Source organism: Solanum tuberosum, unplaced genomic scaffold, assembly GCF_000226075.1.
Source record: "Solanum tuberosum cultivar DM 1-3 516 R44 unplaced genomic scaffold, SolTub_3.0 scf00429, whole genome shotgun sequence".
Classification (NCBI taxonomy): Eukaryota; Viridiplantae; Streptophyta; class Magnoliopsida; order Solanales; family Solanaceae; genus Solanum; species Solanum tuberosum.
The window spans coordinates 134,634-157,579 of record NW_006239358.1 but is presented as its reverse complement, the minus strand read 5'-3'; the positions used below and the strand labels follow the sequence as shown (position 1 = coordinate 157,579).

Below are 22,946 nucleotides of genomic sequence, written 5' to 3'. Positions count from 1 at the left end.
AGCTTAAGATTAACCTTACTCTGATACCAATTGATACCAAAATGAAGGTATCAAGGGTGTGAAATGCAGATAAGAAGAAGAAAGAAGAAGAATGAAGAGAAGGATGAAGAACAGGGGAGAAATTGAGAGAGAATGAGAGGGGAAATGAAAGTTATATTGAGCTATCACATTCAAAAATATGCCTTACAAGTACTATCCACTCCTATTAATACTACTTAATCAGAATTAAAGGAAATTACAAGGAGAATTATAATGAATACTAGAAATGAGCATAGGAACTGATTCTAACTACTTTTCCCGCCAAAATAGTAGTCATGCTAATGGTGTGTGACCTTCCAGCTCAGCACTGACGTGGTATCTGCCATGTGACTGAAGTATTACGTGGCTGTTGCACCCAAATTGGTATCATTGACTGCAAGCACAAGAGTAAATAGTTCAAATTGTATCAAAGGCCCTTCCCTCCTATACCTTTCCCTCCCCATCATTAATGGGCATATCCTACAAACTTTAATCTGGAGTTCAGTTTATGTAACACAGGAAAATTTTATTCCAAATGCTCTCTGCAGTGAAACTAATGAAGGAAAAGGTTTCACTTATTAGACTCTTGACGCTTTCACGCAGTCCTTTTCTTCAGCTTGGAGATCAAGACCGTTCACCACTCCTCTTAACAGAAGAGAATACCCAAACGTCCAACGATAGCCAGGGGAGCAGTGGGATTCAACAACAAGAAATTCACACAATGACTTTGCCGTACTACTATGGCAGGTCCTACTTGACTTTATACTGAATATAAGAACATTTGAAGCTACCAATTCCTGTCAAATCACACAACACCAACCATTTAGACTTAGGCATACGAGTTTGCTACATAACACCGATGAAAGAAGAGACAAAGCATCATATCAGCATGTCCCTCTTGTTGTATAACAGGTCTAATATGAGCAAAGAATCTCTTACAGACATTGTGTAAGAGAAGCCAATCATTTTGGCTGTTACAAACAGAGAAATGCCAGAAAAGAAGGGGAAAAAAGAGAGCACATATCAGTAGAGAAGACTCCCACACTCCATCTCTCCCATTACAAGGATGAAACAAATTACAACAAATCCACTATTCGTACCAATTTATAGTAGCTCTTCCGACTACACCATGTACAAGAATCAGATAACAAAGTAAAAGCTTACATGAAGCTTAAGATTAGACCACAGCCAAAAGGCTGGCGCCTCCCCGAGCTATAGGCTCTATTTACTTACATAGAATGAAACTTGTAAATTATCCATTACCTTTGCCCTTAGTAAACTGGCACTAAAATGGTGGTCTCTTCTTCACTAAAGAATAAATCCAGCTAAAGAAAAAGATGCACCAAGTGTCTCATGCGATGCCTTTAATAGTTCCGTTTTAGCACAGCACTCTGGTATGGGGGGAATTAACTCCGTTCTGCCTTCCTCTGAAAACATAGTATGGATGAGCACCATAAACAACAACATACCTAGTGTAATCTCTAGATAAGATAGAGCGTACACAGACCTTACCCTACCTCATAGAGATAGAGAGGTTGTTTCTGATAGACCCCCGACTTAATTAAAGCAATTTGAGAAAGGAGAGCCATAGAGTTTTAAATAATGCATTACCCTTCAATTTACAGACATGAAAGGCTGACACCTAGAGGAAGAATTGAAAGGTAAGGTTCTTCAAATAAACTATGATCCATTTCTTAGAGATGAGCTAAAATAACTTGTTAAAGCATCATCAGGAAATATACAGACAGTCTATTCGTCATAGACTCGTAATGCATTAATAGTAGTAAATTCACAACAAATGATTAAGCAAATAATGAATTTTTAATTTTACCTTCAACTTATTCATCACACGGCAAATTTGGTACACAAACTGCCTAGTTTACCTCTCACTTTCTTAAATACAAGTATATACATCAACTACGAAAATGGAAAAGAAAAAGAGAAAAAAGAAAACACTATCAACCAAAAAGGACCTTTCTTTTTCACACAAGAAGGAGAGATTAACTGCAAGATATTGATCTACTCCGATCTGAATGAAATTGAAGGAACCTATCCTACAGTTTAGCCAACACTACTGTGTGAAGAACTCGCTCTAACCAAAACATGCCGACAAGTAACAGTAGTTAAGAGTTACTGAGCTGAAGAATTCCTGCCTGGCCTTGCCAACACTGTCTGATATTTAACATTCTCAATGATTTCACAACTGCTTATAAGCTCTCATTGAAATTTACTGACCGAGACAACGCTGCTGGGTTTGCTTGTAATACAGTAGAGTTTTCTGAAACCCTATTGTTGTCATCATTCTTCGGCTGAAAAGCACTGAAAGGACTTCCACCAACTGAATCAACGGTATCATGTTTTATTCCCAATGTCGCCCATATAGAACTCTTTGCAGCCTCTCCTGGATCATCAATTCGGAGAGTTTTTGGGACCCAGAGGCACTTCTCAGGATTACTCTCGTTTGAAGGTTCTTCCATGCTACTCAGCGGTTTTTGTACATTTTCATCCCTTGAGTGTTTCCCCAGAGTGGGAGAATTAGGACCAGAAGTCGTAGGTGTTTGGATTAGGGAAACAGTAGCTGGGGGCATCCAAGGAACATTCCAAGAACCTGCTACAGTATAACCCCAATAAGAAGCTGCAGGGTAAAACGGCATAGGAAAACCAGGAGGGCAATAACCAGGAGGAGGGACTGCAGAGTTCCACGGGACAGGACTGCATGGATATGGCCAAGGAGCCCCGGGATAGCAAGTCATGTAAGGTGGAAAGTTATGGCAGTTCTTCTTTAGCAGGTCTGGTACAGTTTTGTTAACCTCATCCTCTGAATTTGCAGAAGTCACTGAGGATCTTCTGGAATGGTCATCTCCATTATCTCCAGCTACGTAACTAACTGGAACCCCGGGCTCTTGTGGTTTATGGAACCCATTTTGTGAGCAATTATGCATTGTTTTGTCAGCAATATTCAAAACTGAAGCCATTGATTCACAGAGTGGTGTAGGGGAGCCAAATGCAAGAATAGGTTGTTGTACTCCATTTGGATAAGCTGTTTGTGCATTCGAAAGTGTTTCAGAGACAGATATTTGACGGTAATGTGGAATTGAGTTCTTGTTTTTCCGACGACCAGCACCTACAGGCACATTCCTCATGGTCCCACCAGCTGTCCAATATCTCTGGCAACTCTTGCAGAAGTGTCTAGGCTGATTCACATTGTAATTGTTGAAATAACAAAATTTGGTTTCCATGCTGTTGCACCGGGGACATGGAATTATCTTGTCTGGCTTTTTGAGGATTTTCTCTTGCGAATTACTTGCTTCTCCTTGCTCTTCTTCACTTTTTGAAGGTCTTGTTGAACAGTCGTTATCAACAGGTGGCTCCTTCATACTATCAGTTCTAGTTGGTTCTGAATTCTGATCCTGCAACACCTTGCCAGTCAAAATTTCCATCTCGTCCTCGTCATCATCCAGGTTTCCTCCAAAATCATCCTGTACGCGTGATGCATTTCACAGAGTAGTAAATAGAGTCAGTAAAATTTTCTTTTAAACTAATGAAATTATTAGAAACTTAGGGAGATCTCAAAAGAAAAGGTTCAACGAGATTTCACTAGTCTTTTATCACTATTGAGACAACCAAGCTTTTCCGTCGGTAAGAAGCATGTGAAAGTTGTAGAGAGAAATATTGAGAGGCCAAAGGTAAAACAAAACTGATAGTAGATTATATATCATGAAGGGACTAACCATGTCAAATTAAGGATACGAGTGCATAACAAAATAAGTATCTGCATCCAACTGAATGTGGAAATTAGAGTATTCATATCATTACACAAATTATTATTTTTTTATGACAAGGGAAATCCGCAACCGCTACCCTTTGGGTACTCACAGGGTAAAACTCCCGCTCCTATGCAATAGCTCGCAAACTACATAGAAGAGGTAACCCGCACTAGACAAGCCTGGTGCAATGAGCTCGACCCAGAAGGCAAACCCCTTGCTTTCGCTGGCAAGGGGTTTCGAACTTGAGACCTCCAACATAGAAGTCCCAAGCCCAAAGCCCAAACCATTGGGCCACCCCGAAGGGTATCATTACACAAATAAAAGGTATAAAGTCAAAGTTTCTCATTTAGCAAGTCTTACAATTAAACTACTCTTTTTTTGCACAAATAGATTGCCCATTACAAGAACTCAACATAGAAAAGTAAAACAAATCTGAGTTATAGAGATGTGAAAGTTGTTAAACAATGATTGTTCCGTTGCTGGATTAAAATTGAACTCTAATCAATCTCCTTCCAACTGTAAAATAGTTGAACTTCTATAAATTGACAGTTAAAATATATTTTTACAACAAGCAACCTTCTATAACATGTTAATTTGCACTGACACTTAAAAATTAGATTACAGAGCCTAGTTATATCCATTGTAAAATTAATAACTTTCCATTTCAAAATGAAAAAGCATTCATGGAGATAAGGAGCTAATGGTGTTCTTGGTATGGAGGAAAATCTTTCCATGTTTGGTTGAACAAAATTATGGATATTTTCCTTAAAAACGAGGAAAACGACTTCCTTAACGTAAGTAGGGAAAACAAGTTCCACAAGTGAACTTCTATGTTTATCGTACACTCACTGCCCACCAACGCACCCCGCCCCTATCCCTTGACCATCCCACCACTCCTATATTGTTTTGCATGATTACATATAAATGCTCTACAAATAACATATTTTTGCTTACTTACCAAACCACTAAAAAATAAGTAAGAAACCAACTTGTTTTTCAAAAAACACATTTTCCATGAAAATATCCTCCCTCATACCAAACACAAAATGTTGAGAACACGAAGAAAACAAGGAATCCCAATTAAGAGAAATTTGTGACTACCTAACCTAATCAAAACATGGATAAATTTAACCGTCTTTCCTTCAAAGGAATTAATTTAATCTAGGGAAATCTTAGTAACTTAATTGATTGACGGGATTATTCTTAGCTCAATTGGTTGACTGGATTAATCTTAGTAACTCAATTGGTTATCTCTGATTCAAAACCCTAGGGAAATGCTCCGGAATGAGGCGAAGCAGAGTCCAATAGGAAGTCAACAACAGTCGCATACAAATTACTAACAATAAAATCAACAAATTATACTCTTATAACAAAGTGTGAAAGTACCTTGTGAGCTTCTTCATCTTCTTCTTCTCCGTTATTGTCTTCCGGCAAAGAATCATCTCCATGAGCTCCAGAAGAATCCGGAAACTGAATTGTTCTGCCGAAGAGTTTAATTGCAGGGTCTGTCATATTATACAAACTGTATGTATGCGCCTTTTCAAGTTACTATACTAAGCTGAGAAAAAGTATAAAGAGAGAAGAGAGAAGACAATCCAACAAACAAATCCGGCGAATTTGGGTACTGGGTCTCATTTTACTCCCTACAGATCTGACACATAACACATACAACCCCGACACATACAAACACACCCAATATGTGTGTTTACGCCTTGTTTTTTCTTTTTTATTTGCTAGTGGGAAGACTTATTTCACAGTATTTTTAACGCGAAATATACATATTAACCTTGAGATATTATGTTATTTATGAAATTACCTTGTTTATGTTATTGCGGTTATCCCAGTCGGTTCAATCGATCCTTAATTTGAAATGTAATCAAATAATTTGCTGTTAAAAGTGTTAAATACAGCTGGCAAGGGATGCCACGTAAGAGAGAGAAAGTAATTGTGAGCCACAAGTTATTTGTGGTTTTGGAGATTTAGTTATTTATGCTTTTTTTGATTCTCAATAAAGTGAAGGGCTCTTTTTAATCTGAGTCAGCATTACCTTTTATTCTCATCCCCAAATTCATCGTTTTAGGGTCCCACCTTTTAAAAGTCGCCAAACTTTTCGGCTTTCACTTTATTTTTAATGGACTTTTGAATTTTCTTGTGGATGGTAATGCAAGTTGGGCTAAACGTTGAACACCACAAAGCGTGCAGAACCAGCAAACTACACAAATACTCTCCTCTCTCTCCCTACCCTTTTTTTCACTTTTACTTATTTTATCAAGTTAATAAAAAGGTAAACAATATAAATTTCAATAGTTTGTTAAATAAATGTATTTAACATTTTTAGCTAATGTATTTTGAATACATGCGAAAAGCTTTATCCGTCTAATATTAATTGATCATTTTATTAAAAATAGAAAAAAATTTAGAAATAGAAAACATAATAGACATAATAAGGCTTTATAACTATAGTTTCGATAATTGTGTTCCATAACTATAATTATGTTTGCTATGGAGGCTGCAGTTTGTATATTTCTGTTCGTGGCATATTTCGCTTGCGAATATACAAATAGGGTAAGTATATACAAATTTGGTATACATTTATATTTTTTTAGAATTTCATTTATATATTTCGCTTGTCAATATACAAACAAGATAAATTTATTATGATTTTTTCATAAACCGTATGCAAATAGTTAGGGTAAGCATATACAAAATTCTAGATTCATACAATCATAAACAGAATTATACAAATTCTATATTTATACAAATCATGCGAATTATACAATCAGGTGGATAACAAGAATTGGGGAAACTGTAGCCTTCTGCATAATTTTCCCTTAAAAAAAGTAGTTACTTCATATTAGTTGTCCATCGTATTAAATTAAGAAAGCATTAATTAAAATTTTCCTATATTACTCTTCAAATTAATTCTTTTTGAAAGTGTGCACATTTATTTGTAAAAATTTTAACAAGTTTTTTTTAAGGGATGAATTAAAAAAATCATCTTCTTATTTTTTATTTCTTAATATGCGTGTAAAAATGATCAACTAATATGCGACAGGGGAGTAGATTTTTTAGGAGTAAATCACGCGTCTAACGACTTATCTTTTTTAATAAAATCACCATTTTTAATTATATCTTTTATTTAAAAAATAATGATTCTTTTAGTAATGTATCTGATCAAAATTTCAGTATTGTTGTATTTGGATTCGATTTTATAAATATATATATATAAATTACTTTTTATCATGTATTTGAAACTGATATAATGTATGTGAATATTATTGAGTAAATTACTCATTATATAAAATGTATGTGGATTAGACTTTATATTTAAAAAAGAAGATAAATTAATCTATAGATACATACATGTACAAAGTTATACATTATATTTGATTCATCGCAACTATGATATGAGCTTGCCGCATTGTTATTATCATATTTGACGCATCCAAATACATATACATTGCACTTAAAAAATAAAATGTAATCAAAGCGCTAAGTTTTATGAGTAAATCGCATATTTAACGACTTATCATTTTTTAGTAAATCACATTTTTGAGATTTATCTTTTATCAAAAGATAATACAATTTTCAATGTATCTGATCAAAATTTCAAAATCATTGTATCTGCATTAGATTTTATAAAAGTATACACAATTTTTTTTTTTTTTTATCATGTATATGACACTGATATAATAGATCTGAATGTTAAGGAGTATTTACTTATCATTAAAAAAATTCATGTGGATTAGATTTTATAAAAACTAAAAAAAATAAATCTATAGCCACATACGTGTACCAAATTGACATTGTATATGATTAATCTAAACTATAACATACGGTTATTGCATAAATATTGTATCTGATATTAAATTATATATATTTGAACGAAATTCCATATAGTATGTACTAGATACATGAAGTATGTATCATAGTCATTGTATCAAATATCATATACATGAAGTATGTATTATAGTCACTGCCTTCATGAGTACTAGTTACGTTGCAACAATGACATAAGATAACCCTCCAATAAAGTGTTGTTGAGTGAAATCCAAAGTAAAAGAAGATATATTTTGGATAGCTTCTTGGTGGTGTGTTTTACCTCTATTAACAAACCTCTTGTTGAAGATTTTTTAGCCATCAAAGTAGTTTAACAAAATCCTAATCAGTGAACTTAAAAAAAAAAAAAACTTGGTATAATGTTTCAAAATTGGAAAAAAAAAAAGTACCTATTAAAAATTACTCCTATAAGAAATCAGATACATGACTTAAATGACGGATGAAATCAGTTATAAACTACAAAATTTAAATGTGTATTGCTCTATTTTTATTTAAATGGTGGTGAGTAACTGAAGAAGAACATGGGAGATAAAAGGAGGAGAAAAATTGGGTTGATGAACATATTAATTAGTAGGAGAGAACATGTTGATTGAGAATTAGAGGGTGTGATTAGGCGGTTAAATAAATATGAAACTATATTTTAGGCTATTTTGAAAAAAATGATGTATCACAATGTATCTCACATCAAATCTGATGCAAAGTAATAGTGAGATAATAGATAGTTATTTTAAAATATAAAATGAATTAATATATAAAGTATGGAAGTTTATTTATTTATGTATTTTTTTCTAATAAGAATAACTTAGTAAAATAAATATTTAAGGAAAAAGTTTTTGATGTCTTTTCTTTAATTTATATCCAGACAAATTAGTCATGAGTCATGACCTCGTATACAATGAGACACAAAATGTCAAAAGTCTTGTATTTGAGTGGAGAAAAATATAGAAGATGTTGAGTTCTCCACCAAGCTTTCTGCTACTTTTCCCAAAAGGTGACCTAATCAATCTAACTTTCAACTAATAATAAAAATTTGACCATGAAAATTATACATCTTATAAAGTCTTTGATAACTTCCTTCTTTTCATTCTTCACGACGCCTTTATGTTGATGGAGATTTTCAAATTAAGCTAGCTTTGTTTTGATTAGTTTCTTTATAATGTTCATGTATGTATGGATTTACACTTACATCGACTATTTTATTAAGTAATTGTTATCTCCTATTAGAGCAGAAATTGAGTAACTTTACCACCAAGACATACAAGACGAGATTACCTAGCATTTTTAATCATTGAAGTTTGTATTTTTGGGAAAAAGGTGATTATTGAAACAACAATGAATCACTCTACATAGATTTTTTGTGTAATCTTAATGGAGAAAAAATGCGTATCAATAATTCTAACTTTACATATGAACAATTCGTCAATATTTTATTCATTTGCAATAAAATTCCATTGTGTGTCGCAACATTAATAAAAGAGATTAAGAAAACATGTTTTGAGGGAGAGATATTATTTCATCAATCAAGTCACGTACAACTATCTAACTGATAAAATACATAACAATAAACTCCTATACTCCTTTTATTTTTGTATTCCTGAACAACTTCCTGCACAACAAAGTCTTAAGTATTTTTTTTATGAGATTGATAACTATATAAGGCAGTCATACAAGCTTTGGGAGATATCTTTTTTTTTTTTGGCAACTAGTGCAAACATTAGCATAATCAACAAAGCAATAAGTACATTTAAGAGCACCTAACTACATAACCACCTTCTAGGAACGGTGCTATGAAAATTAAGCCTACAAAGTCTTTCAGAAGATTTTTTTGGAAACAGTACTTAGTATAACTTGTTAGATTTTGTCAATAATAAGTTAAGAGGCTAGCTAGGATTTTGTCAATACATATGTAGTGAGAAAATAAGAGAAACAAAAGAGGAGATTTGAGTGTGTGAAGACTAGTTTATGTGCACATTTTGTTATAAATTTAGCTTTATTTATTAAGCCGATGTATAACAAAATGTTACATAAAAGTATAACTATCTATTTACTAACAACGGCGCAATCTGGATAGTCTCTCTTCTAACAGCTAACCTCTACATATTGTTTCACTAGAATTCAATGAGAATAATGACAGTGAGAGTGAGTAGAGGTGAATCCAGGATTTGAATATTTTGGATGCACCAATATTACATTAGCTTAAATATGAGCTCTAAGACAAATTTAAAAAATAAAAACAATAAAATAGCATTGTAGCTAGATTCGAACCCCAAGTCTTGTGGGTGGTTCCTTTAGCTTGTTCCAATAGCACAATGACAAACCTATACTTTTCATGGGTGCACAGTTAATTATATCCTAATTTATGTTGGTTTTTCAAGATAGACTTATACATATGATTTTTTTCCAAAGTTAACGGGTGCACGTGTACCCGCCTCTGGGAGTGAGTTGCTATTACAAAATTCTTTTGCTCTAATCTCCAAAATAGAAGGTCATGATCATATACTGAGTTAGTATTGATTTATACAGGGATACTACTTCACTCTCATGTGAACTCCTTGAAAAGAAATGAAACAACAGTTTATGAAGGAACTGTGAAGGAGTTAAATAAGTGTCTGGATGTCTTGATAATATCTAGACTATGGATCAATTATATATTATGTGTTGCACTGTTAGTACTATTAGTTGTGCAAGTAGTACAATTAGTTACTTACATATATATAGTTGGTTACAGTTAGTTAGAAGTGGTTAGCTGGTGAGCTAATTGTGATTGAGTCGGTTAGAGGAATATGAGATGACATCATAGCATCATTGTATATATAGTACTTACTGTACATTGAAGATAATGAATATAATCAACGAAGATATTTTCAGCTTCTTTTGATCATACTTTTTTATCCTTGGTTAGTTCAAATTTACTAGATCTTCAATCTAGACTCATGAACTTAACATGGTATCAGAGCCAATAGAGCTGGATCGTGCCATCGAGGGGATTCTTACACATACAATGAAGAATTCGAGTGATTTTCAGCTCATTTGGAAATCCGTCTACTATTTTGCTATTTTCTCTTTCAATTTATTTATGAAAATTGTCGGAGTCTCTATAGGAATTCCATCGGGAACTTCGATGGCTATTACAACCATCGATCATCTTCATCATTTATATTTGTATCCGTCACATGCATCGGGGTCACTTAATATTGGAATTATGCTCACCGAAACTGACAATTACAGTTTGTGGAGCAAATCCATGCAATTGGCGTTACTAGGGAAGAACAAAGTAGGATTCACAATAAAGCGGGATCATTATCCAGGGTCTTAGCTCGACTATGGGATCGATGCAGCACACTCGTAATTTCCTGGATCATGTGAAATGTGATTAGAGATCTCTATGTTCAAGTCCTTTTTTGTTCAGATACACATTTAATATGGAAAGACCTGAAGGAAAGATTTAACAAGGTTAACAATTCTCATACTTTTCAATTACATAAGGAGATTTTCACTCTTGTTTAACGAGGTTCCTTTGTATCTATTTACTATTTTAGACTTAAAGGCCTATGAGACGACTATGACTCTATTATGTCTCTTCATTCCTGTAATTGCTCTAAGTGTAGAGAATTTTTTGAACACTTACAATATCAAATGATATTGCATTTTCTCATGGGACTCAATGACAACTACAGTCAGGTTAGGAGTCAAATTTTATTGATGCAACAGATTCCGAGCATCAATCAAGCATATTGTCACATGCCTATTTTCTTAGGTCTCGTGGGACAGCAAAGGTAGGCTTGCACGGCTCAACGTAAGCTCAGTCCTAATACAAAATAGCACTAAGGTGTAGTAGCAAAATCATCTAAAACAGTCCACACACAAACAACAAACAAGAAGGCAAATAAAAGAGCAAGTTTGGGAGGCAATTGCCAATTTCTTTGTATTTCTCTAAGTGTTCCTTTACACAAGTGAACTCCTTACAATAGCTTATACAAGCTGTAAAATAAAGACTAAAAACGTAATGGGACAAGGTCCCAAGAGAAAGACTAAAAAGGGTGTCTTTACAAAGTCAAAGAGTAGATGAGAGAAGGTGGGATGTCCCTTTTCACAAGTCAGCCTTGTCCCCTCTCTTGGGGCCCGCTTTGGCTGATAGTCAAGGCCATTAATTGCTCACTAAGGGTCTTCAAGTTATCTCTCAAAGCTGGAATATAATTGGCACGCCGTTTGAGATCTGTTGAATCGCAATACAAATCTGCCTTGCTCCCGAAACCGCTGAAATTTAATGTAGTTCATTTCGGGGAGGCACACGCTCCTCCACCTGATTTAGCGACAACCCCGGCACCACACAATTGCAAATAAGTATGGACTTTATCGCGAAACTGCCACAAGTCTTCATACTTCTCCCACGTTGCCTCCTCCGATGTCGTTCATTTCTAATGGACAAGGAATTGCGAGCTCGAATTGTTCCAGCCCTTGCTGTGAACCAATTGATGATCAATAATTACCTCGATCTATTTGTCCATGGCTGGTGGAGTAATAAATATTTGAGCTTTACCGGACTGCCCCCGATCCTTGTCTTCCACATCTTTAAAATATGGTTTTAATTGACTAGCGTGAAAGACCGGATGTATCTTCAAGTGATATGGCATTTCAACCCGATACGAGATTCTGCCTGCCTTAGCAATAATCTCGAAAGGACCCTCGTAGCGACGAATCAGACTATGACTCATACTTCGCAATAACTTGAATTGTTTAGGATTGAGTTTTATCCTAACTCGATCCCCAATTCGATACTCGACTAGTCGCCGCTTACGATTAGCAAAATTCTTCATTTTTTGGGCTGCCTTATCAAGGTATGATCGTGCAAGATCAATTTGTTCTCCCAGGATTTCGCCATGTGATAAACACCCGGACTCTTCAAACCGGCATTGACGGGCTATGATTGTGGCGTATTGGGCTGCTGCCCGGTAGCCAACTCTAATGGTCGCCCAATCCTTTTCATTGGCACTAACATAGTGTCGCAAATAACACTCCAAGAGGGCGTTGATCCGCTCCGTTTGCCCATCCGTTTGAGGATGGAAGCTGGTCGAGAAATGCAACTCCGAACCAAGCACACTGAATAACTCTCTCCAAAACGCGCCAGTGAATCGAGGATCTCAATCACTAATAATGTGTTTGGGTATGCCCCAATACTTTACGACATCTCGCCAAAATATATGGGCTGCCTCTTTGTCTTTGTAGCTGGCGGTCGTGGCAGTGAATGTTACATATTTTGAGAAATGATCAACCACAACCATAATAGTCTTGAACCCCTCAGAATTCAGCAAGTATGTGATGAAATCCATGGTGACGCTATCCTACGGTGTTTCAGCAATAGGCAGCGGCTCAAGCAGTCCACCTGACGCTTTCATTTCAACTTTATCTTGTTGACAAACAAGGCAAGTACGTACATAGACCTCAATGTCATCTCGCATCCAAGGCCAGTAATAAGAGGACTCCAAAAACGCCAATGTCCTTTTCTGCCCCGGGTGACCAGCCCATGCAGCATCGTGACCCTCTTTGATCAATGTACGCCTAAGGTTAGCCCACATCAGAACGTACAAATGTCTGCCCATAGTGTACATCAAATCATTCTCCTCCTAATACTTCTTCATCTTGCCTTGTGTCACGACCCGGGAGCACCCCCAAGTCGTAACGAGGCGTACTTGACCCCGAAAGGGTCTTATACAAACCACATAGTCATTCATTGCATTCAATAATGATAATAGTGAGGAATGAAAAACTTATTTACATCCACACATTCAAACTTCATTAAAACAACTTTAAAAACACACAGCGGAAGTCTAAGTCTCACATGGCCATCTTAGACACAATCACAAAACATAAGTAGGGACACGGCCCTTTACAATCAAAAGAAGTCTATTAAGTCTATTACAAGAACCTTATCATAAAATTAGAATAGAAAAGTCTTGTCCTCGACATATGAGGACATACCACAAGATCTTGGAAGAACTTCAAGTTCCAAGCTTACTATAGAATCCGCTCACTTTTCGGAACCTACACTAGTAGAAGAATTTACCATTACAATATAACATACTAAGTCAATGTTCACATATAAAACCATAGCCAACCGTATACATACTCAACATATATTCATATACAACCCATGCTTAACTTTAAAAGAACACATGTCATTTCATTACCATAGGACCTCTACCTAATATAACCTTAAGACACACTTGAGTAAGACAAGAAGTGACCGCCCATACAACCTCTTCAAGCACACTTAAGTGTTCCTCAAGATTACCTTAGATAAGGACATTTCCTTTACAACATAACATCAATAGACCAACATTCTTTAATAACCTCATTTAGGGTACATTCATGTCACAGTCATTAGGATTTAGAGAAACTCACTATGACCCTCTCCAAGCCTACTCGTGCAATGTATAGGTAGCATCCCATACTACTACCTACACTTTGTAGAACCTATCAAGAAACCATAATGAAATCTCACATGATGGGAAGTAAGCATTTAACCGACATAGACCATGAGAGCTTGTCATGGAATCCGGTGTCATAAGTCCCCACACCGTAAAGAGGTGGTCTACTTGTCTAAGGAAGACCGGTATATATAGCTTAATGGATCCACTAGCTACCTATGCGGGCACATAGTTTATGGGATAAGGTAGACGATCATTGAAACTCATGCCTAACTGTCGGGGGAGTTTCCATCTAACCAAATCCGCTCGGTGCTTAGCCTACATTCCCATAGAATAGTTCGTTACTTTGACATTATCACATATGAGAGGTGCCATTGGCCTACCATCTCCAAATTACATTTATTAACATGTGAAAGGGTGCTTTAAGCCTACCGTTTCAAGGTTCATTTAGGAAAGCTCATTAACTCCTCTTGAAAGGGTGCCATGGGCCTACCGGTTCAAGTCTCATCATTAACCTTCATGGAAAGGTGCCATAGGCCTACCGATTCCAAGGTTCATTACTATTATTAATGGAAGGGTGCGATAAACCTACCGATTCCAAGGTTCATTATTATCATGAGTGGAAGGGTGCTACTAGCCTACCGTTCCGGGGATTCAACAACCAACAACATAATCATTTAAACAAGAAAATGATGCACAAGCTCTACCAATTCGAGACATGCAATACATTGGAGAATCCTTCATATTCTATCATCAACATTCATGAGTGTCAAATTGAGAAAAAGTCTTTCAATAATAACACATTTACGTTCATAACATGATCACATTAGATCCATTGAATGTCCATTCATAAAATGTCATGTAACACTTAAATTTCTCATACTATGCCTTCAAGGCCATGGTCACAATACATTCCATAATTAAACACATCCACCATAAGTGGATCAAACCAAGCAAAAACAATTATTTTATCCATAATATGAGATTAAGCCAACTTACCATCCATACTAAGGCATAATCAACAACACTCAAGTCCCAGCCATTTTTCTTACCACAAGAGAATTCATCCATAACTTGCTCATAAGACCACAACTTTCAATTCATCCATACATCATAAATTCATCAAAGATAGATGTTGAAAACCATAAGAGTCACTAATACAATCCAATCCAAACACAAAATCCATACAGTTTGAATCATAAGCAAAAGACCCACTTCATAAGCAAATTTAGGAATTTAGGGAAAAACATGGGTTCTTCAAGGAATTCCATACGAAAACATCTTAAAAACAATAATCAAACATTAAATCATCAATATAATGGCTTAGGAAACGTTTTGCCAATGAACCCATGTTTAGATTAGAATTTGAGATTTTTGTTCTTTGAAGCACTTTTGATTGGACTCCTTTGAAAGAAAGATTGATCAAGGATCAAGGGTCACCATACCTTGTTAAGATTTCCCAAGAAAATTGATGAAGAAACCACCTTCAAACCAAGCCCTAGCTCCAAGTTCTTGACCTTTTTAAAATGGAGGATTGTAGAGAGAGGAATATTTGAGAGGAGTGGGTTTCTTTTAATTCTAGGAGGAGAGACTTAAATGGAAGAATTTTGGTCTAAAAGGGTTTTATAATTGCTAGGAAATGTAAAGAATAAAAGGGACTCAACTTAGGAAAAGAATTAAGGACCCACAAGGTTAAACTTAAAAGTTTTCACTACACCCGTCTAAGTTCGTCCTCTTAGACAGTGCTTTACTATTTTGGGCATAACTTTTTACTCCGAGATTGGAAAAGGACAAACTCGGTGGCGTTGGAAAGAGGACTCAGATAACTTTAATTGGATAGGTAAAGGTCCACCTAATTCATTTTGAGCTAAAAGATATCATCATTTGAAGTTGACCCTAAAAGTCGTAACTTTAAAAATCTGCCCCTTGTCCGTCTGTTCCAGTGGGATTACTCAAAGGATGGTCAACTGGACAGTCCACTAGGCTAGCTTGCTTGCACCCTAGGATGCTACCTAGCTCTATTTAAGTTTTAAAACAGCATAAACATCAACCTAAGCCCCCACTAACCCAAACGTCAAGGCTCAAGTTCATTCTATCATTTTCCGAGTCATTACACCTTGTTGGGCCAAAACGAGAAGCTGCTTTGCCACGGGATCATGCTGCATACCTTCATTAATATCATTAATAACATTGCTGCAAGTTGAACTAATAATCGCAGCCAAGTCAGCCTTGCGACTAAGCGCGTCGGCTACAACATTAGCCTTCAACGACTTGTACTCAAACGTGAAATCAAATTCAACTAAGAAGTCTTGCCAACGGGCTTGCTTGGCAGTCAACTTTTTTTGGGACTGAAAATACGTTGTCACGACGTTGTCAGTCTTAACAACAAAGTGAGCACCCAATACTTAATGACGCCAAGTCCTTAGACAATGGACTACAACTGCTCCCTCTCATGAGCAGAATAGAGCCTCTCCGCATCATTCAGTTTTTTGCTCTCGAACGCTATTGGGTGGCCCTCTTGCATAAGGACGCCACCAATAGCAAATTCAGATGCGTCAGTATGAATTTTGAAAGCCTTATTGAAATCGGGCAGCGCCAAAACTGGCTCATCGATAATGGCTGTCTTAAGCTTTTCAAAGGCATCTTGACATAAATCAGTCCACTCCCACTCACAACTTTTTTTCAGCAAGTCGGTGAGTGGAACAGCAATAGCCGAATAGCCAAATATGAAACGCCGATAATAATTGGTGAGGCCAAGAAAGAATCGTAATTCAGGTACTTTTGTTGGAGCCTCCCAATCCCGAATCATCTACACCTTATTGTTGTCCATCCTTATTTCACCATGAATAATAGTGTGCACAAGGAACTGGACAGTGGGTTATGCAAAGCTGCACTTTTCCCGCTTCACCCACAAATCATTATCACGCAAGACTTTGAACACTTTGCATGCACAAGTGCTCAACATGCTCCTCCGTGTTGTTTCTATAAACGACAATGTCGTCCAAATAAATAAGTACAAACTGATCCAAAAAGGGATGGAACAACTTGTTCTTCAATGTACAAAATGTCGCTGGAGCGTTTGTCAAGCCGAGAGGCATGACCAGCCACTCAAAAGCTCCATAACGAGTGACACAAGTCATTTTTGGCTCATGACCTTCGGCAATCTGGACTTGGTAATAACTTTTCCTCAAGTTCATCTTCGTGAATACTTTGGCCTGCCCTAAGCGATCAAATAAATCAGTGATCAAAGAATAGGATATATGTTCTTCACTGTGACCTTGTTGAGGGCTCGATAATCAATACACAAACGCAATGTCCCTTCCTTCTTCTTTTGGAACAAAACAGGCGCACTAAATGGCGCCTTAGAAGGCCTAATATGTCCAACATCAAACAACTCATTGAGTTGATTTCTAAGTTCTTCCAATTTCGGGGGTGCCATACGATAAAGTGTCATGGCTGGTGGCTTTACCCCGGGAACTAATTCAATTTGATGATCAACTTCTTTTCGTGGTGGCAATCGTTGGGGAAGTTCTTCTGGCATCACGTCGCTATTATAAAAAAGGACATGTTCAATACAAGGAGGCAAAACTACTGCCTCAATTGAATCTCCGACGCCTCCGACAAGGGCAGCAAGAAATGCTGGTTCCTCTCTCTTAAATCCCTTAACAATCTGCATAGCAGACAAGTGCATCCCATTTTGTTGTACCCGAATAAAGGGTACCACACAAGAACCTCCAGCATCGCTGATGTGAAGTTGGTTGAGACGCGGCGAAATAAACGCGTTAACCTCATACCTAAAGTCCAGCCCTAAAATAATGTCAAACATATCCATGTGAGCAATAGTGAAGTCTGTCAACCCCTTCCATCCTCCTAAATCAATGGGGACTTTAGGAGTGAAACCATGGACAGTAATGGGGAGCGCGTTGACGGTTTTCAACATCGTATCGCTGGCAACATATTTGAAACAAAGGTCCTTGGCCCTTTCCTCTGTTACAAATTTATGTGTTGCACCGATGTCCACCATAATTTGAACGTCTTTGCCGTTCAACTTGGCATTAATGAACAGTGATTTGCTTGGCCTCGCACTAGCCGGCTGGGCAGCCAACGCAGTAAGCATCATGTGATTAAACAACGTCATATGATTAAACAAACCGACATCCATGTTCTTTTCCTTGTCCGCCCCACCAATCTGTCCATCTTGCTCCTTGGATGGTCCTCCGATTTGCATTGCAGCATGCTCTTGCTGCTTTTGAGCAGCAACCATAGCATTTAACTTACTCAACGATGGACAATAACGGGCAGCGTGAGTAGTCTCACCACAAATATAACAACCCTCACGATATGAAGCGCCTTTTTTACGATTCTCATAATTTTTGCGAAAATTAGAAGGCTAATTACGATTGTTACCTCTCTCGTCGCTGCCTTGGTTGGGAACAGACTTTCCTTTGTTTCAGTTGTTATCCACCTTGGGAGGAACATTTTTGCTCCGGTTGTCCCTCCCATTCACTGCATCTGCCCGAAAATTAGTAAGCGATTCAACACCATTACGATTGCTTCATCAACGTCATTGACTTGTCGCCTTTGAAGTTCTTGTTTGGCCCAATTTTGGAGATCACCCAAGAAGTAAAACAACAAGTCATCGTTGGTCAAACTCGGAATTTGAAGAGTGAGTTTCATAAACTCTTTCACAGTCACGAATAAAAGATGTTTGCTTCAATTTCCTCAACCTCCGACGAGCCTCATGTACTACGTTTTGAGGATAGAATTGTCGTTTTAGCTCCTCTTTGAACTACTCCCAATCATCGATAGAGCAAACCCCTCTCACTATGTCCGTCTTTTTCCTCCGCCACTACAATATTGCGGTGTCTCTCAAATTCATAGCAGTTGTCCAGATCTTGACAGCCTCACTAGTAATGTTCACATGATCGAAATAAGCATCCATTTGCCACAATAAATTCTCAACGTCTTGGACATTCCTCTCACCACGAAACTCTTTTGGTTTAGGAGCCTCAATACGTGTCTCACGAACTGTAACGGGACCAGCAACTCCTGCATTGACAATCTCATCAGCTTGCCTTTTTAAAGTCTCAAACTCTCTATGAAGAGAGGAGAGAGCTTCGATGATCTTGAGTTCAAGGTTGGTCATCCCTTCCTTGTTCACCTCCTCAAGCTCAACAAGGTTGCTCTTCACCTCATCAAGGCCTTTAAGAGCTACCATTTCAAGAGAACTAAAATTATTCTTAACTACCACAAGTCGCCTATTCAAGGCCGAAAAACCAGCTTCAACTCCGATAATATTTTCATCGAGTTGGCTAGTGTCGGAACCTTCTCCTTCTTCCCCAAGGATTCTGCCAAAAACAGGTGGGTTAGAAGAAGAATCCCTTACCTTACTTTTATCACGTTTCCTGGCAGCATCTTTCTGAACCTCTTGCTCCTTCTCTTGACCACCATCTTCGTTGCATTGAGACTTCGACGTCATGCTTAAATCGAAGCTCTGATACCACTTGTCACGGGCCTATTTTCTTAGGTCTCGTAGGACAGCAAAGGTAGGTTTGCACGGCTCTACGTAAGCTCAGTCCTAACACAAAATTGCACTAAAGTACAGTAGCAAAATCGTCTAAAACAGTCCACACACAAACAATAAACAAGAAGACAAATAAGAGAGCAAGTTTGGGAGGCAAGTGCCAATTTTCTTTGTATTTCTCTAAGGGTTCCTTTACACAAGTAAACTCCTTACAATAGCTTATACAAGCTGTAAAATAAAGACTTAAAACGTAATGGGACAAGGTCCCAAGAGAAAGGCTAAAAATGGTGTCTTTACAATGTCAAAAAGTAGGTAGGAGAAGGTGGGGTGTCCTTTCTCACAAGTCAGCCTTGTCCCCTCTCTTGGGGCCCGCTTTGGCTGATAGTCAAGGCCATTAATTGCTCACTAAGGTCTTCAAGTTATCTCCCAAAGCTGGAATATAATTGGCACGTCGTTTGAGACCCGTTGAATCGCAATACGAATCTGCCCCACTCCAGAACCGCTAAAATTTAATGTAGCTCCTTTCGGGACGGCACAATATGGTATGATTAATCAAGATGAAAGCCTTCTTGTTAGCAAGTTCAAGTAGAATGATGTCTGAAAACATGACTCCAACAATAATGTTGACTTCGAGACCTAGTCTTGAAAATCAGAAACAAAAGAACTATACTTCAAATGCATTTTGTGAATATTGTCATATGAAAGAACACTTGTGAATTGATTGTTACAAGTTAATGAATGGTGACTTTTGTCACAAAACTAGACATCTATAGTTAATTGGATATCGATCCTAGTGACGGAGCCAGGATGTTCGCTAACGGGGTTCGAAGTATAAAGTAATAAATACATGAGATGGGAAAGAAAAATATTAATCTTAACTCGCTAAATTTAACTTGTCTTGTTATGCCGCGTTTAGATTCTTCTTACTTTTTACCCTGCTCCATCGAAATGTTTTTTTTCAAATTCTTGTGCTCTTTTTTTCTTTAAGTTTTGTCATGTTTTATTTTATTAAAAAAATTCTGAATTAGTGCCCTTTCAATCTATGTTACTATAACAATCACCAAGATTTTTTAAAGGGGTAAAAATTGACATATTTAGAAAATAAATAAATGACATCATCTTTTTTTTTAGGTCAATTAATTCAATTTATTAGGTTAGTCATTTGTAAAAAAACAAATGATCAATAAATCAAAAAAAATTAGTTTAATTTTCATCTCCTTAGAATACAATTGAAAAAAAATACAATGAAATTAAAGAAAAAAATTTAAATTAAATAGATTTTGTTTTAAAAACTATTCACAATTTTAATATTTCTTCGTTCGGTTAAATTTAATTTACTTTATTATATATAAATATTTTTTCTAAGTCAATTTAAAATTTAATAAAAAATTATCGTTTCTTCAACTTAGTACACATAAAGAGAACTATGTAGAAACAAAATGAAAAATAGAAATAAGAAGAATCTAAAAGAAAAATTTACAAAGAATGTGGCTAATAAATTTTAAACAAAGACAAATTAAAAAAATAAAATAGCATAAAAAGAAAATAATGAAAAATAAAAAGGATAAAGCTTCACATTGTACCAATGAGGCATTTTCATTTGTTTGGGAATTTGGGCCCAAAACTTCTCAGCCCTTTTAAAGCATAAAAAAAAGATGAAAAAAAACTATTGCGCCTGATGAGGTTCGAACTCAGCCCTTTCAGGCAGAACTTGAACCCCTTGACCATTCCGCTATCCTTCTCTTTAGTGTTGAGGGGGTTCATTTTAATTAATATTACCCATAAAACCAGAATTTGACCTTACATATACAGTGTAATTTTTCCGCGGAGGGGGTCGGGTGACCCCCTCGGTTCCATGTAGCTCTGCCCCTGATCGAGCCGAGAACAAAGGCAAGTGGAAAGCTGTTGTAGCTGGGAATTCTGAGTATGGTGCGGGGCCTATATATGAGGGAGCAGAAAGCACTGGTCTATACTACATACTATACATTAAAGATAATGAATCAAGGAAGATATTTTCTTTCAGCTTCTCTCGATCATATTTTTTTATCTTTGATTAGTTCAAATTGATCTCTAGATTTTCAATCCAGATTCATGAACTTAACATGAACAAAGAGCTCTTTGCAGAGATATTTGGAACTTCAACACTTCTTTTGATTTTTTTATTAAGCATAAACCTTTTCAGATAATTTAGATTAGCTAATGATTTAGATAACTCGAGTCTCTTTCTAGAAAGCAACCTTTTGTTTAACATATTTCTTCCTAAACACCTAGTGTACATGGCTTTTCCCCTTTTCGTTGCAAACATTAATCCATCACATGAAAGGCAATGATGCTCTTAAAAGTGGAATTAGCCAACATCTTGTTGCTAAATAAACTAAAGACCTCAAAATGTATCTTTATATTAAGGATCTTTACATGCTCAAAAGCAAATTGGAGAACACTTTTTATCACGTAAGCTTAAAGGTTCATGAGGTATACCTATATCAAGTGGATATATTTATTTAGTCATTAATAAAATAGATATTTATCTAGTCATTAATAAAATTAAGACATATTTTTTCCCCTAAATAATAGTTTGAATCAAAAAAATCGAACCAAAATAATGTTGATTCGATCATTTATAAATAAACAATTGAGTTAACCAAATCGTATAAATTAAAATTGAAATGATCTATGCCTATCCGAGAAATGATGAAAGAGAGAAAAAAAAACAACAACATTTTTTAAGCAAAAAAAATCTATTTTTACTGACATGGTTTATAGTGGAGTGGTGAGTCTGCTCCACTCTTAACAAAAGAACACCGAATGAAAAATAAAAAAAATTATTTGATTTTAGGTGAAGGGTGTAAAACACACGTAAAGTATTTGATTTTTTTTAGTTTAATATTTGAATTATCAAATATGCGATTTTTCTTTCTAAATTGTTTGCAACTAGTTGTTAAAATCTGTGCAGATTTCAGGGACTAACTTAAATAATTAATAGTTAAAGTATATTTTGATAAATCTATCTATATATAATATATATCTATATATAATAGGAGAGGAAACACCACAAAAATCATCTTTTTAAATAATTAAAATAAAATTAGAATAAATTAAATATAAATTATTTTAAAACTTAAATATGATTAAGTTTTTTTTGTGGTGCGCCACATGTCAGCACCACAAAAACAGTTTTTTAAATAATTTGAATAAAATACATTTACTGGCTTAATTAATAAATTATTATTTTATTTTAAAAATAATTTTAAATATAGAATGTAACGTGTGAGTCTGTGAGAGATTCTTTTTTTTGTGAGTAAATATCTTAAATTAATTAAACTTTATTATTCAAAATTAACATCTAATTATATATCTTCAAATTATAAA

At 36.0% G+C, this 22,946-nt stretch overlaps 1 protein-coding gene across 1 annotated transcript; it reads right to left on the bottom strand.

Annotated features, from left to right (window-relative positions):
- Positions 1-1,832: 1,832 nt before the first annotated feature.
- Positions 1,833-5,558, bottom strand: LOC102600000 (cyclic dof factor 3-like). The gene is made up of 2 exons (XM_006363342.2): positions 5,172-5,558; positions 1,833-3,497 (listed from the first exon to the last, which is right to left on the bottom strand). Exons 1-2 carry the CDS (start codon positions 5,295-5,297, stop codon positions 2,226-2,228), a joined length of 1,398 nt encoding a protein of 465 aa, XP_006363404.1. The 5' UTR covers positions 5,298-5,558; the 3' UTR covers positions 1,833-2,225.
- Between the last annotated feature and the right edge of the window lie 17,388 nt (positions 5,559-22,946).

Bases quoted from the DNA above. Each gene is read 5' to 3' on its own strand.
- LOC102600000 (XM_006363342.2), bottom strand. From the start codon at position 5,297: ATGACAGACCCTGCAATTAAACTCTTCGGCAGAACAATTCAGTTTCCG. The intron at 3,498-5,171 runs GTACTTTCACAC...TCACGCGTACAG, and splicing joins AAGATGAAGAAGCTCACAAG to GATGATTTTGGAGGAAACCT.